The following is a 13,497-nucleotide window of genomic DNA, read 5'->3' as shown; positions in this document are numbered from 1 at the left end:
TTACTCTTTGGTTGCTCACTCTTCTGCCATACAGTGCATCCTTCCCACTGACCCCTTCCTCATCCTGCAGCAATAAACCCCAGCACATCATCTTCCAAACAGCATCCACGCCTTTCCATCACAACTGCAGCTCCACAAGCAGACCAGCTGCTTCACCAGTTTGTAACTGCAGAAAGCAAGTCCTGCTTCACCACCTTCCCTGAATTTCTTTCTCCCTGACAGATCTTTCTCAGACTTTTTCATGAGCCAGTTCAGTTCAGCAAAAAAACCTTCCTCCCCCTGTTTGATAGTGAGCACCATTAAGCTCTCAGAGGGATGCAAACCGCAGGGGGACTTTCAAAGCTCAAGATCATAAAAACAGAGGATGGTTTAAGTTGGATAGGACCTTCAAGATCATCTCATTCTAAACCCTTGCCACAGGCAGGGAGTTTTTCCACTAATCTAATTAGAGTAACCATTAGATTAGGTTAGTAATCTAATGCTGTCATCATGAGATCTGAAATGCTGGTTCTCCATTCCTCACTTGTCATTGAGCACAGAGGCAGCATTCAACAGTGGACAATGTAATTCACAATATAATTTCAAAACTCTTAATGCTTTGTAGGTCTTCAAAGAAATGCCCCCCAGCAAACAAACACTTTGCCAGGTTTTGTCCTTGGCACAATGCTGAGCTGCATCCCTTAACCCCATCTGCATTTGAAGTCTTCACAAAACCTGATTAGATCAGCAATACATTCCCTGCATTCATCAGTACAACACCTTAGATCCTGGCCATTGTCATCAGATGCCACATCTTCTATGTGTACCTGGTCACACTCCTGTTAAAGACAAAAAAAAACCAAAAATAAAGTCATGTTGTGGTAATCCAGAAACAGACTGACACTTGCAGATTAAAGAAACTGTGACAGAAAACAATCCCTTCACACTTCCCAACAGCCATGCCACACTGCTAAGTGCTCACCAGTCCAGAAATGCAAATACAGGATGGATCAGACATCACTCTTTTTATTTGTACAGGTTCAAGCAAAAACCCAGCAGAAACTGAGAGAGCTCCTGACACTAGAAGGCTGCAGAATGCCTGTCTCAGTTCAGAGTGCCCCCTGATTTGGCTGTGCTTGTGTCAGTAAGGGGCTCTGAAGCACTGAGCCCTCACAGAGTGAAGTGTAATTCTGACATGGTAACGTGGAGTTCTGGCTTTCAAACACATTTGCCATGTACCTCCAAGTCATTGAAAAACAAGTGAGTATCAGCAACTTCAAAAATCATCTCCTCCATGGACAGACCTGAGCCAATCACTAGAGTTGGATCCTGGAAAAACACAGAAAAAAAAGTGTAAATGCACTGTGGATACAGGCAGAAGGGAATTGTCATAAATCTCTCATCAGTTAAACTGCACAGTTTTCCACTGTATATCAAACCTGGAATAACTCCAGCTACATTCAATGGTGTGAACTACAATTTCCCTAGTATTTCAAACAACTCAATTAAAAAAAACAAAAACAAAAAACCCAAAAAAACCTAACACTTCAATGCTCCCCAGGAGAGACTGAGACATTTTCACAGTCAGCATATACAAAACATTTAAAAATCTACAATGTATTTTGAAGGAGAAAAATCACTTCTTCCCCTTATGTGCAAGGACCTCAGTTATTCCCAGTGAGGATGAAACCAGTTTGACAGACTTATATTGTAAGAAGGGGCATGCTGGTGATGTCCACACCCTAACTCTGTATAAAGCCAAATTTAGTTCTTTCCCTGCCCCAAACTGCCAACAATTCAACAACTTAAAAATACCACCATAGAGAGTTTAAAAAAAAAAACAAAAAACCCCAAACTATTCATTTTCCAAAGACCAACATTTAATTCTGCATGACAGAAACAGGTTTTCTTCCATGGAAAAGACAGTATTACCTTGCCATATTTTTGAGCATATGACCCTGTGAGAAGAGAATGGAAGATGATGATGGTCTCATCCAGGTCCCAGAGAAACACCCGCTGCAGAGAGAACAAGAGTAGGTTAGAGCTGAGGTATTCCAGGCACTGAACTGCAATAAAGGAACAAGTTTTAATTTTGTGGCTAGCTACAGTATGCTGTAACAGGTATGAACAATCTTCCAGGCTGAACACATTCAACTCTTCAGTTTATTGCAGTGGAGTTTATTTACTCCCACAGAAGTACAATTCAGGCTATGGCTGTTTGGTCAAACTATTTCAAAAGCTTCTCTTGCTTTTATGGTTATGAAAGTAAAGCTTAGAGTGCTAATGAATTTTAGAACCCTGCTGAGGTAAAGTGTACTTCCTGTGATCTGGAGAGCACCAGGTGTATTGGTTATTGTCAGAGAAACCTTTGTAAGGCAATGGGCTGCCATGTGGAATGCCAGAGTTTTGGTACAGAAGGATTTTGACACTGAGAGCTGGGCCAACACGTGGGGTGGAATAATCCCTCACACTAGTCCAGGCTGAAGGAGCTGCAGGGCAAACTGGACACCAGTACAAGCCAGTAGCACTCTCTCCCTGTGCAGCAGGTGGCTTTCCTGCTGCAGTGTGCCATGTGTGGCAGGAAGGAGGTGCTGCCTCAACCTATTTGGCACTGGGAAGGCTACCCCAGACTGCATCCCTGGTCCCAGAGATCTGTGAGGAAATGAGAGTTGCCACCAAAATGCTACTGAGATGGTCAGCAACTCACAGGAGAGGCTAAGGAAACTGGGATGGCTTCTCTCAGCAAAGAGGAGACTAAGGGACATCTAACACGAGACCACAACTAATTGAAAGGGAACTGCAAAGGAGACAGAGACAAATTCTTTTCAGTAGTGGTAGATGGAAAATTGCTGTGGAAGAAGAAGGGGAAATTTGCAGCATGGGAGATTCCAAGTGGAAACAGAAAACCTCCTTCCCTGGGTGGATGTAGTAGTGCTGGGACAGATCACTAGGTACAGGATCTCTGTGTCTAGGTACAGGATCTTCAGCCTTGGAGGCTCTTGTGGCTCAGGCAGACAAAGCCACAGCCCCAGTGCAGGGGACAGCCCTGCTCTGAGCATGAGCCTGTACTGGAGACACCTGGGCTCCTAAACCACACCACTAGGATTCCCAAGTGTGTTTAAGTGATGCTTTGGGTTTGAAAGGGACTTTGAAGACCATCCAGCTCCAATCCCTCTGCCATGGGCAGGGACACCTTCCATTAGACCAGATTGCTCCAAGCCTCATCCAACCTGGTCTTGGACACTTCTAAGGATGAGGCAGCCACAAATTGCCTGGGCAGCCTGTGCCAGGGCCTCCCCACCCTCCAGGGAAGACATTTTTCCTGGTGTCTAGTCAAAACCTACTGTCAGTTTGTACTTATAGGGACAGACCTTTTAGGAGGGCCTGTAGTGATAGAACAGAAGGGAAGAGTTTTAAACTCAAAGAGAGTAAATTTAGACTAGATGTAAAGAAGACATTTTTTACAATTAAAGTGGTGAGACAGTGGCACATATTGCCCAGAGAGGTGGTGGATGCCCTATTCCTGAAAACGTTCAAGACCAGGCTGGATAGAGCTCTGGGCAACCTGACATCTAGTTGAAGATGTCCCTGCTCATTGCAGGGTGGCTGGACCAGATGACCCTGAATGATCTCTTCAACCCAAACAATTCTATAATCACCTTCCATTTCCATGGAGAAGGAATGAAAAAAAGGGAGGAGAATTTTCACCATCACACTATTCTGCAATGCTACCTGTAGAAAAGATCACTATTTACCTCCAGTTCACTGTCCTGTGAGGAGGAGGTATCTGCTTTCCTCTTCCCTCTGTTCTTTCCAGGGATGTTTTTTCTTGCTTGCTCATCTAGCTCTTTACTTGCTGTTGCTCTTGGTAGCAAAGGACTTGTGGATGCATCTCCTGGAAGAAAGAAATCACACAGCTCTCAACCCCTTCTGTCTCAAAACAAACACCAATACAGCACTGGCCACAAACCACCTTAGCAAAAAATAAGATGTAACTTTACTATGTGGATGCAGTAGTCGAACATAAACCATGAGTTCTTTGTCCCATCATTTCAAAACAGCTCTGTCTCCTCAATTTAGTCCCCCAGAACTATTGCAAGAGCCACTGCCTGCAGAGCAAAGCCAGAGTAGAGACCCTCCACCCTAAAGCCTGGAACCCTGCAGTCATTTCACTACCCTGGAACTACTCTATTACTCAACTATGTCTACTTTATTTAATAGACAGTTGAATATAAAAGAATAGCAGTGCTATGTTGGCCCTGAAGACACAGCCTTGGCCAAGCAGCATGGCCTGACAGGGAGATGTGATGGAGCCTGTTCTGCTACTGCTAAGAACACCCTTCTCAGGGAAGGAGAACATCACCTCCTTGCATCTTTCTCTCCTGCAGCCAGGTGTGCAGAGTACTCCCTTTCTCTGGGACACAGAGTAGTGCAGGGTGCCCTGAAATGGCTTCTGATACATAAGTTTGGCTGGCCCACCACAGTACTCAGCACACCAGTGAGGCCAGGAAGAAGCCAGGAAGGAGTGTGGAAGATTCTGACAAGGAAGACAAGTGTCCCATTGGGCCCAGCATGACAAGATGCTGCAGGTACCCTCTGGAGATGTTTCCCCACACCTGCCCCTGCACTGTTTAGCAGAGGCATTTCCCAGACCCCGCCTCACCAGAGGAAGGTCTCTGCACTGCCCGTGCTGGCACCAGGGCGTTGGGTTTCTCCTCTGGGTACGTGCTCGTGGCTAATGCCAAGCTCTCCGTGCTGCTGTCTGCTGGTGGCACCACTCCAAAGCCTGAGCTCGGGTAGCAGCTCTGGTACTGACTCTGGCCAAGGATGGTGTAGGTAGGATACTCCTGTTGGGGGAAAGAGTTAGTGATGGTAGGAAGGATACCTCATTCAGAAAATACTCAGAATCAGGTTGGCTTTTTTATTAGAATATCCTGTCCAATAAAAATCCCAGCAAGAGCACAGTCTGACTTGATGCTGTTTCATTCTGCACATGAAGGCATTCCCAAAAAGGGCTGACAGCTCTGGCTGCCCAGTGCCCCCTGCACAGGCATGTTTTGCAGAAGAGACCAGTGATCACAGGGCCATTCCTGTGCTTCCAGTGTCTGCAAAAATTAATTCTCAATGAATGAAGTGACAGTAACAGGAGAGCTGAGTGGATGCCAAGACATCAGTGCACTCTGTGCTCTGGAATGTGTGGTTTTGTCTTGCATTTGACTTCCTGCATTTGACAGTGACAGAAAAGTGACCTCGGGCCTTGCTGAGGGCACAACTACAGGATAAATGGCCCTTACTCATGTCCTGACTTCTTCAAGCAATAATTCTGCATGCTGGAAGGTATCCACCATTTATGAAAACTACTTAATTCATTTAGGAGATCACTCAGCACCTGGAGCTGTGCTTGAGGATTTTAACTTCTGCTACTGACAGTAAAAAAGTAGCAACCCCAAATGTCACATCACACTACTGTGGTACACAGTGCTCTCCTGATTTCCTTGAAGAGCAGCCTGGGTTTGTGAACCAGTACCTTGGTCTGAAATACTGAAAGAAAATCTTTTTTTCCCCTTATGGTTCCAAACAAGCTTATGTTTAAAAAGCAACAGCATAAGCACAGAGGGATTTTTGTGCATCCATTGCATTTTCCACACTTCCTGTATTCTATTTCTGAAAAGCTGGACACTGAAGGTTTCCCTTGTATAACCAAGTACTCAGAATGTCAGTTAACCACCCACAGAGGAAAAAGGCAGGGGGAAATGGTCTTTGTTAGCTTGCAGGGCTGTCTCATTTGTTCTAGTCTACCATCAGAATGCACACCCCACTTTTTTGGGTTGGAGTTTTGTTTGTGTACAACCTAATTTCCTATTTTTGCTGAGGGAGAACAAAGGTGTCCAAAAACATCCAACTCTAATCCTCCCTGCAGGTTTAGTCCTCAAAATAGCTGAATTGTTTCTTCCCCTTCATCTCTCTTGCACAGATCTCAGCTTTAAGACTCACCTCACAATTTGCAGATGAGGCAAAAGCCTTGAACACGTGAAGTGAGTTTGTTGGAAAGGCCAAAGGGAGAAGCATCATGGTTTTAAAGAGCCAGCAGGAGTGATTTGGTGACTTTGAGTTACACACTGAGCCCCACAGCTCCAGCACCACTGTGCTCCATTTGAAGTGACATTTCCACGTTAGTTTTGAGCAACATGTTAAACAAAGGCAAAGGAGATGGTGCACATAAATTTACCAAGGAAGTTTTACCTGTGAGATGCTGGCTACTGCTGATGTGGAAATATTGACAACAGTTGAGGATGTAGAGACTGGACTGGCATTGGTAGTTGATGCTGTAAAATTGAGAATTACTGCATTAAATATTCTAGAAAAACATAAGAAATGAGACGTTGTGAAATAAATACTTATTAGGCAAATGTGCAAGCATTTGTGCTTCCAGCAGCACTCTGCTACTAACACCCAAAAAAGTACCAAAATAACCCCAAAAGGTGTATTTTGACACCAGTCACATTTCAATTGGGTTTACAGGAAAGGAGAGCTAATACTTCTTTAAAAACAGTCCTTTCCAATGGTTCAGAAACCTTTTCCCTCCGTGACTGCTAAGCAATTGGTGTGGAATTAAAAAGGCTTTATATCTTTACTACATGTTTTGATAAGACAACAGTCCCATTCTCATGATCAATCAGTAGCAGCTGAAAACGAATCCGAAGAAATCAAGAAAAGGGACACGAATGTGTTTAAATCAGTTCTGTTAAAAAAAAAAACTGCATCATTTTTAGTCTAATTAGATTTAAAATTTAAGCAAACATTAAGAATATTTGAAATAGTAGAAAAAGAGTGTTTCCTTCTGGAGAAAGTGAGCATCTCTCCCAAAATCCCTGTGTCTAGAGCTGCTTTTTGGGTATGACTTTCTGAAATAATCTGTCAACAGCTCCTAGGATGAATTCTTAGGGATGTGTAGTTGTTGGCACCAACTTGTAGATGTTTTATAAGCTTTGTCTCACTGCGCTCAGTTCTCCCAAAACACAGAAGAAGCTGCTAGAGCATCACTTGGGAACACCAGTGGTTTAGCAGTTTTGGGGGGATTGCAGCCACAGGGTCACTCCATTAAACATTCCTCAACATGGGGTTTTGGGACTCACAAGGATAACAACAAATAATTAAATCAGCAGGAACAAAACCACAATGTACAAAACCAGGTGCCACCAAGAACTATTTTATTTTCTACACCACATTCCTCTGCACACAAATAAAACTAAAATATCACTTTTGGATGCTTATATAGACTTGCAGAAATTCACAGTATCCCTTATCTTACCATCACTCTGAGAAAAACCCTTGATTTCTGCAAATATCACCACACAAAATTCACCCCAAGAATTCAAGCTTGTGAAGGCTTCAGTACTGCTCCCCCAGGGAAACTGCCCCACCATGAACTCTGAATTAGTATATGCTGTGCTATGGCAACCACCAATACTACCTTGTGCCTCCTGGAAAGAGGAATGGATCCAAAATACGCCTCAAAAAAGTTAAGAAAACAAAAGAAACAGATCTTAAAAGATGTGTAGAAATACACAGGATTTACAGGAGATGAGAAATGTGAAGGGTGACATCTCTGTGGAAGCAGAAACAAAAGGAAGTAATTAGCCCCAGAAACATTTAGAAAAAAGCAAAAGGGCTGCACTGAACAGTAATAATGGCAGTGAAGACACTCAAGGACCCAGAGCAGTTCCACAGCTACTTAAAGCCCAGCAGCGTGAGCCAAGGAATCTGTCACAGACACTTCTCATCAGCAACTGCTCGAAAAGAGGGGCAGTTTCCAAATAAAGCTCCTTCCAATTACACACCATGGAAACTATCAAGGCTGTTATCACCTTAAGAGAAGGTCCCTTCCTAGGCCCTGTGAAGCCCAGCTCTCCAGAAAAGACCCTTGCTAACTGAGCAAACCTGCCATGCAGCTGGGGTAGAGCAGCTCTCTGGAAGACAGACCATTACAACACTGCTCTCAAGACTGTTATGGAGAGGAAACACAAAGTGATTCTTATGTGCAGTGTTCTGTCAAGGCTGCTTCTCCACCGAGATTGATTACAGAAGTTTAGAAATGAGAAAAAAGATTTGGCATTCCCTCACGTGAACTTCATTGTTTATCTTAACTCTGGTCTTCCTCCAACAGGTCTTTTTAATAAACCTCTATCTAAACATTGCTACATACCAGATTTTTTCAAACACTTCCCACCACACGGATGAACCAATTCTTTCTGCACTGTGGACCACTTCCTTTTACCAATGAATGGGCCAGAACCATACAAAAATATTTGGCAAGGATTTGCCAAACATGACCTCAAGGGCTGAGGTTTAAAGACCAGCAAACACAAGGACTGTATTAAAGATGCCATGACTGTTTTCCTTTCTTTATCCTCTACTTCAGACCTCATCTCAGACATTACATCCCTGCCTCCTCTACCTTATTAATTCCAATCTGCTTTGTTTCAATCATTTTCAAAGAGCCAAACCCAGAACCATGCACTGAAATTCCCCTCCAGTGGGTCAGTATCATTGTGCAGCTGTGTTTCACCCTGATTTGAGTGGAGAGAAAAGCCAGATATTCCAGGGTTTGCTATTGAAACAACTCTGCCCATCCTTCCAGCTCTGCTCTCCACCACCTCCCTGGCACCAGCCCCTGTACTGACCTGAACCCTTGGTGGGGTGCCTGAGAAGGAAATGTAGCAAATCCGAAAAAGGAAAAGTTTCCTGCGAGTCTGCAAGAAGTTTTTTTCCCAAAAAGCAACAGCATTTGCACAGCTGGAGTGATTTTTGCACACTTTAGGGTGACTTGTGCACACTTTCAGAGAGCAGTCTGCAGGGAAATTTCTCACATCACACATTCTGCCAGCAGCACAGATCAAAATCTTTCTCCTGTGTGAAACTCTGACCAAGCTGGGATTGAGCAGTTTGCAGAAGAGGAGACTCCAGGGAGACCTTAGAGCCCCTTCCAGCATCCAGAGGGGCTCAGAGGGAGCTGGAGAAGGAATTTGGACAGGGGATGGAGCGACAGGATATGGGGGAACAGCTTCCCACTGCCAGAGGGAGGGTTAGATGGGACATTGAGAAGGAACTCTTGGCTGAGAGGATGCCCAGAGCAGCTGTGGCTGCCCCTGGATCCCTGGAAGTGTCCAAGGCCAGGCTGGACAGGGCTTGGAGCACCCTGGTCTAATGGAAGGTGTCCCTGCTCATGGCAGAGGGGATGGAAGTGGATAATCTTTAAGGTCCCTTCCAACCCAATCAAGTCTGTGAGTTTAGAATTCTACAGAGCAAGGCCTGACATGGGTCTGTCACCTCAGCAACCCCAGGGATCCACTGCTCCCCATGGGACATCACTGGGAAATCTGGCAGGGGTCACATTGTGCAGAACCAGTCCTGACCCTTGGCAATTAAAGCTGGTGCTGTGAGACACAGTAAGTCATTCTGCTGGTGGGACTGTGGGAAGGAGAGTTATGCTGTAAGAAGGGAGTAATTCCAGTATTGATTTCCTTGTGTTATGAATGTGAGAAGTGATTAAGGATAAATACTGCACTGGGCCACTGACTCAACAATGCAAGCTGAGCAAACCATTAAGCAAACATTAAGAATGTTTAATAATAATTTTGAAATTTTAAGAATGATCCTCCTTTTCTTGACTCTCATGAGACCACATCTGGTTGTGGCATTCAGTCTGGCCCCTCAAGCACAAGAAACATGTTGATAAAATTCAGTGGGTCTGCTGAAAAGACACCAAACCAGCCAGGGATCTGGAGAACATATTTCAGGGGAAAGGGACTGTCCAGCCAGGAGAGGAAGTGGCTCGGGGGACTTGATGCAGCCTGCTGGTACCTGCATGGACATTAGTGAGAGGACAGACACAGGCTCTTTTTGCAGGTGTGCAGCAGCAGGAGGAGAGAAATGGTCAGAACATGGAAGAGGGAAAGCTCCGAGTCAACAAAAGAAAAAACATTTCATCATAATGACAGCCAGGTTCTGGAACTGGCAAAATTTCCATCCTTGGAGGTTTTGGAGATCTAACTAGGTAAAGCTCTGAGCAATTTGGTTCTGAATTCTGTATCAACTACTCTTTGAGCAGGGAACTGAACTAAAAATTTCCTCAAGTGCCTGAATTATTATGTGAAAATATTCCACAAGATGTAGATTACAAATTCCTGAAATGCTTTATAAAATTTCCAGAGAAAGAGACAAATTTTCACCATTCGTCACCAAAACATAAATGGCAAATTCCAGCCTAAAGAAAAGGTATCAATTTGCACGTATGTGCCATAAGCAATAATATTCCATTATTCAGCTATCCGGCACATTCACCCCTACAAACTTCTGTGGAAGCTGGTGAAATTCAGCACATGCCTTCTTAGATGTGGCACTTCCAGCAATTATAATATTTGAATGGTAGTTCTGTACTGAGAAATTCACTTCCTAGCAGATCTACCAACCCAGTGTCTGTGATATGCAAGAGCCTTCTACCTCCAGAAGCAATTGAAAACAAATGTTTAAAAACCTCACTGCAGTCAGCACATTTCCTGACATCAAGCTAAAGAACACAAAGAGAAATGCAAGAGCATTCCCAATAAAGCATGCAGGAACACAACATTCTCCTTCCCCTTCCCATTTGCTCTTCATCCTGTTCAGCCCAGCAGCATGGCACCACGGAGCCAGCCTGGTGCACACAGGTGTGAGGCAAATCCAAACCCAGAAACACACAGGCACAAAGAGAAAAGAGGCAAAGCATGAAGAAGCATGCACAAACCAAGGACAAGCGTGCAAGCCTCTCTAGTTTGGTATCTGGATTCAGTTAGGTGGAGAGAGATGCAGATAAAAACCATGCCAAGTTACCTTCAATGGAATAAGAATAATGTGCTGGGCTGGGCTGGCTTGTGGTTAACCCTGTAGTGCAGGTAAGAACACTGTGCTGACTTGTAGATGGAGTCTGAATTAAACCACTTTCAGGTTTCATACCTGGCCACAGTGCACCTGAATCAGATAAATTGGACCAGTTACAAACAAATATGCTGGGACCAAACAGCATGCTCCTCAGATTAAGATTTTTGCTCATCATAAAAGCAAGTAACAAATGACACATGGAAAATGTTTAATTTCGGCAATAGTAAGTGCTGACTGTCAGGCTGTGCAGGGATTAGAGCTGGTGACAAAATGGCTGAAAAAGAGAAAATTAAAAGCACCAAGAAGACTTGGTGGGATGAATATTTTATACCAAGCCACAAGTCAGTAATTTTCCTAGACTGACAACAACAAATATAGAGCTAAAAAAAAATTTTAAAATCGGAATGTTTTTTCCAGACTTCCTGTTGTTTTGGAATGCTTTTGTAAGAACCCTGGGCACAGCATAGAGAGCAGAGTGATTATAATTATGTGTACAGGGCACAGTCAGCATGTGGCTCAGCTTGGGTGCTGTTATGGTCTCTGCACTGATGGATGCCAACAGTGTCCAACTGAGGCAGCTGCTCAGCTCAGGCCTTGCTCTTCAGGGCTCTTCAGGCTGTCATGTGAGTGCCTCCAATTCTACAGCCAAAGTCAAAGAGAGTTCTCCCTGGCCCTGGTTAGGAAGCAGAAATATTTTGAGAGGATCTACTTACAAACAAGCAGGAGTGTGCAAAGCAAAGGGACAAAGGACGTTCGGAGCTTGACAGAGATCAGGGCCATCAGAAAGACCACCCTCTTTTTAAACACCCCAAAAACAGTACCAAGGCTATGGAAGCCACCTGCAGCCCTTCACCCACTCCAGCAGGATTGAGCCATGGGCTATGAGCTCTAGGTTTCTTACCTAAAAGACATGGGAGACTCCATCAAACTGGATATGAGCAGCAGCTCCAGGAGGTCGCTCCATGCTGCTGCTTTGTCAGAATTAAATTTTGCAATGGCCCTCTGATTTATTTACATATCTGATCTCAAACTGACACCTATAAGTCAACTTAAATCACTCCCCTCTGCACAGTTACCCCAGGGTTTGACTCTTTAACTCTCAAGTTGTGTCTTTGTTAAGGTTTCAAATCTCCAGAACCTCAATAATTAGCAAACAAAAAGGAAAGGCTGATTTAACAAAGACTATAGATACACTGCAGAAACTCCAGAACAAAACATATGGGAAAAAGATCCTCCAAGGAGAGTGGGAGCAGCTGTGTTTGTTTAGCCTGGAAAGGGAGTGCCACCATCTCCAAACGGGTGAGCAGCTTTCACAGGGTACAGTAACCAGAAGCTCCTCAGGGCACAAGACAGAGGGACAAGGAGCAGTCAGCAATACAATGAGATGCTCACATGACATGCAGAAGTGCCAAAGAACCACAGTGAAACACAAACCCACCCTGGATGCCATGGGATCATGAGCACACAGGGAGTGTGGCAGCAGGTCAGACACACACAGAGGTGTTGGCAGTGCTGGCTGGTGCCAGTGCAGGAGCTGATTCATGTATGTGCTAAGGCATCTTTCAGCCCCTGCCTTCCAACACTGTCTTGCTGTCACAGGCATGTCCTTTATACTTCCTACACAGCCAGGCACACTCCTGGACTGGTGGCACATGTCCTTCCCCTCTCATTCTGCAGCAGCATTATGAGCTAGCACAGCCTCAAGGATGATGGAGGAGAAGCTGTGAGAGGGGGAACAAGACTCTTCCATGTCCAACAGCAGCACTTATGTCACAGAATGTCACAGCACACATACATGGAAAGGCCCCACACAGGATATCCCATCACCTGTAGTTTTTTTTTGAGTTAATGTAAGCCATCACATCCATGGCGCTTCTAAAACCAGCTTACAGCTACACATATGCAGCCTGGATGTCACTACTCTTATTTTAATGCTTCTTTAATAAAATCTCTTCAGACCACAAGGGCCTCCCATGCAGAACAATGCACTGAACACCAAGAGGGGCAACAAATCAGGAAGAGCAGAGATCATCCCTTCTCTAAAAGGAGCATCCCGACTTTAGCTGCCTCCAGACTATGCTTATGTTTGTCAGCTTGCTTGAATTTCATGCTGGCTTGTTCCAGTTAGATAACCCATGGTGCCTTCTTTCTGGCATAGAAACAAATACACAGTAGAAAGACACTCCAACCTCTGTAACAAGCCCTCTGCTGCTGGCAAAACCAAGTTGTTGGCCCTCATCTGCTCATTGGAGATTTTATGAGCAGAAGCAATTTCCAGAATTCCCTCTGCAGAGGATTCCCTTCAATCCTCCACCTTCTACCTCTCCATCAAACCATGCCAGGTCCATCTTCTCAGCATGACTCAGCAGGTACCACTCCACTATGATTTCCATTACTGGAAATAATGACTTTTAACATCTTCCTAACACTTGATTTCACACTAAAAAAATCAGGTGTTTAACAACAGACCTCAAAATCAACATCAAACATTTCAGTAACTGATGACATTTTGGATAATTTACAGACAAAAGCTCCTTTGAAGTCAACAGAAAATGCAGATCTCCTTCCAGGTCTTCAGAAGAATTTCTAGTGTTACAT

At 44.4% G+C, this 13,497-nt stretch overlaps 1 protein-coding gene across 2 annotated transcripts in view; it reads right to left on the bottom strand.

The window, feature by feature from the left end:
* The window catches only part of EYA3 (EYA transcriptional coactivator and phosphatase 3), a 45,217-nt gene that overhangs the window by 7,969 nt on the left and 23,751 nt on the right, over window positions 1-13,497 (bottom strand). For both annotated transcript variants that reach the window (XM_021554881.2, XM_077788474.1), the window contains 7 exons: window positions 10,852-10,989; window positions 6,223-6,305; window positions 4,643-4,826; window positions 3,735-3,874; window positions 1,912-1,995; window positions 1,219-1,308; window positions 760-818 (listed from right to left, as the gene is read on the bottom strand). In XM_021554881.2, the coding sequence (XP_021410556.2) occupies window positions 760-818; window positions 1,219-1,308; window positions 1,912-1,995; window positions 3,735-3,874; window positions 4,643-4,826; window positions 6,223-6,305; window positions 10,852-10,989 (778 nt within the window). The remainder of the gene's footprint in view (window positions 1-759; window positions 819-1,218; window positions 1,309-1,911; window positions 1,996-3,734; window positions 3,875-4,642; window positions 4,827-6,222; window positions 6,306-10,851; window positions 10,990-13,497) is intronic.

This window comes from Lonchura striata, chromosome 26 (assembly GCF_046129695.1).
Source record: "Lonchura striata isolate bLonStr1 chromosome 26, bLonStr1.mat, whole genome shotgun sequence".
NCBI classification, from domain to species: domain Eukaryota; kingdom Metazoa; phylum Chordata; class Aves; order Passeriformes; family Estrildidae; genus Lonchura; species Lonchura striata.
The sequence above is the reverse complement of the archived record's forward strand: the minus strand, read 5'-3'. Positions and strand labels throughout refer to the sequence as shown.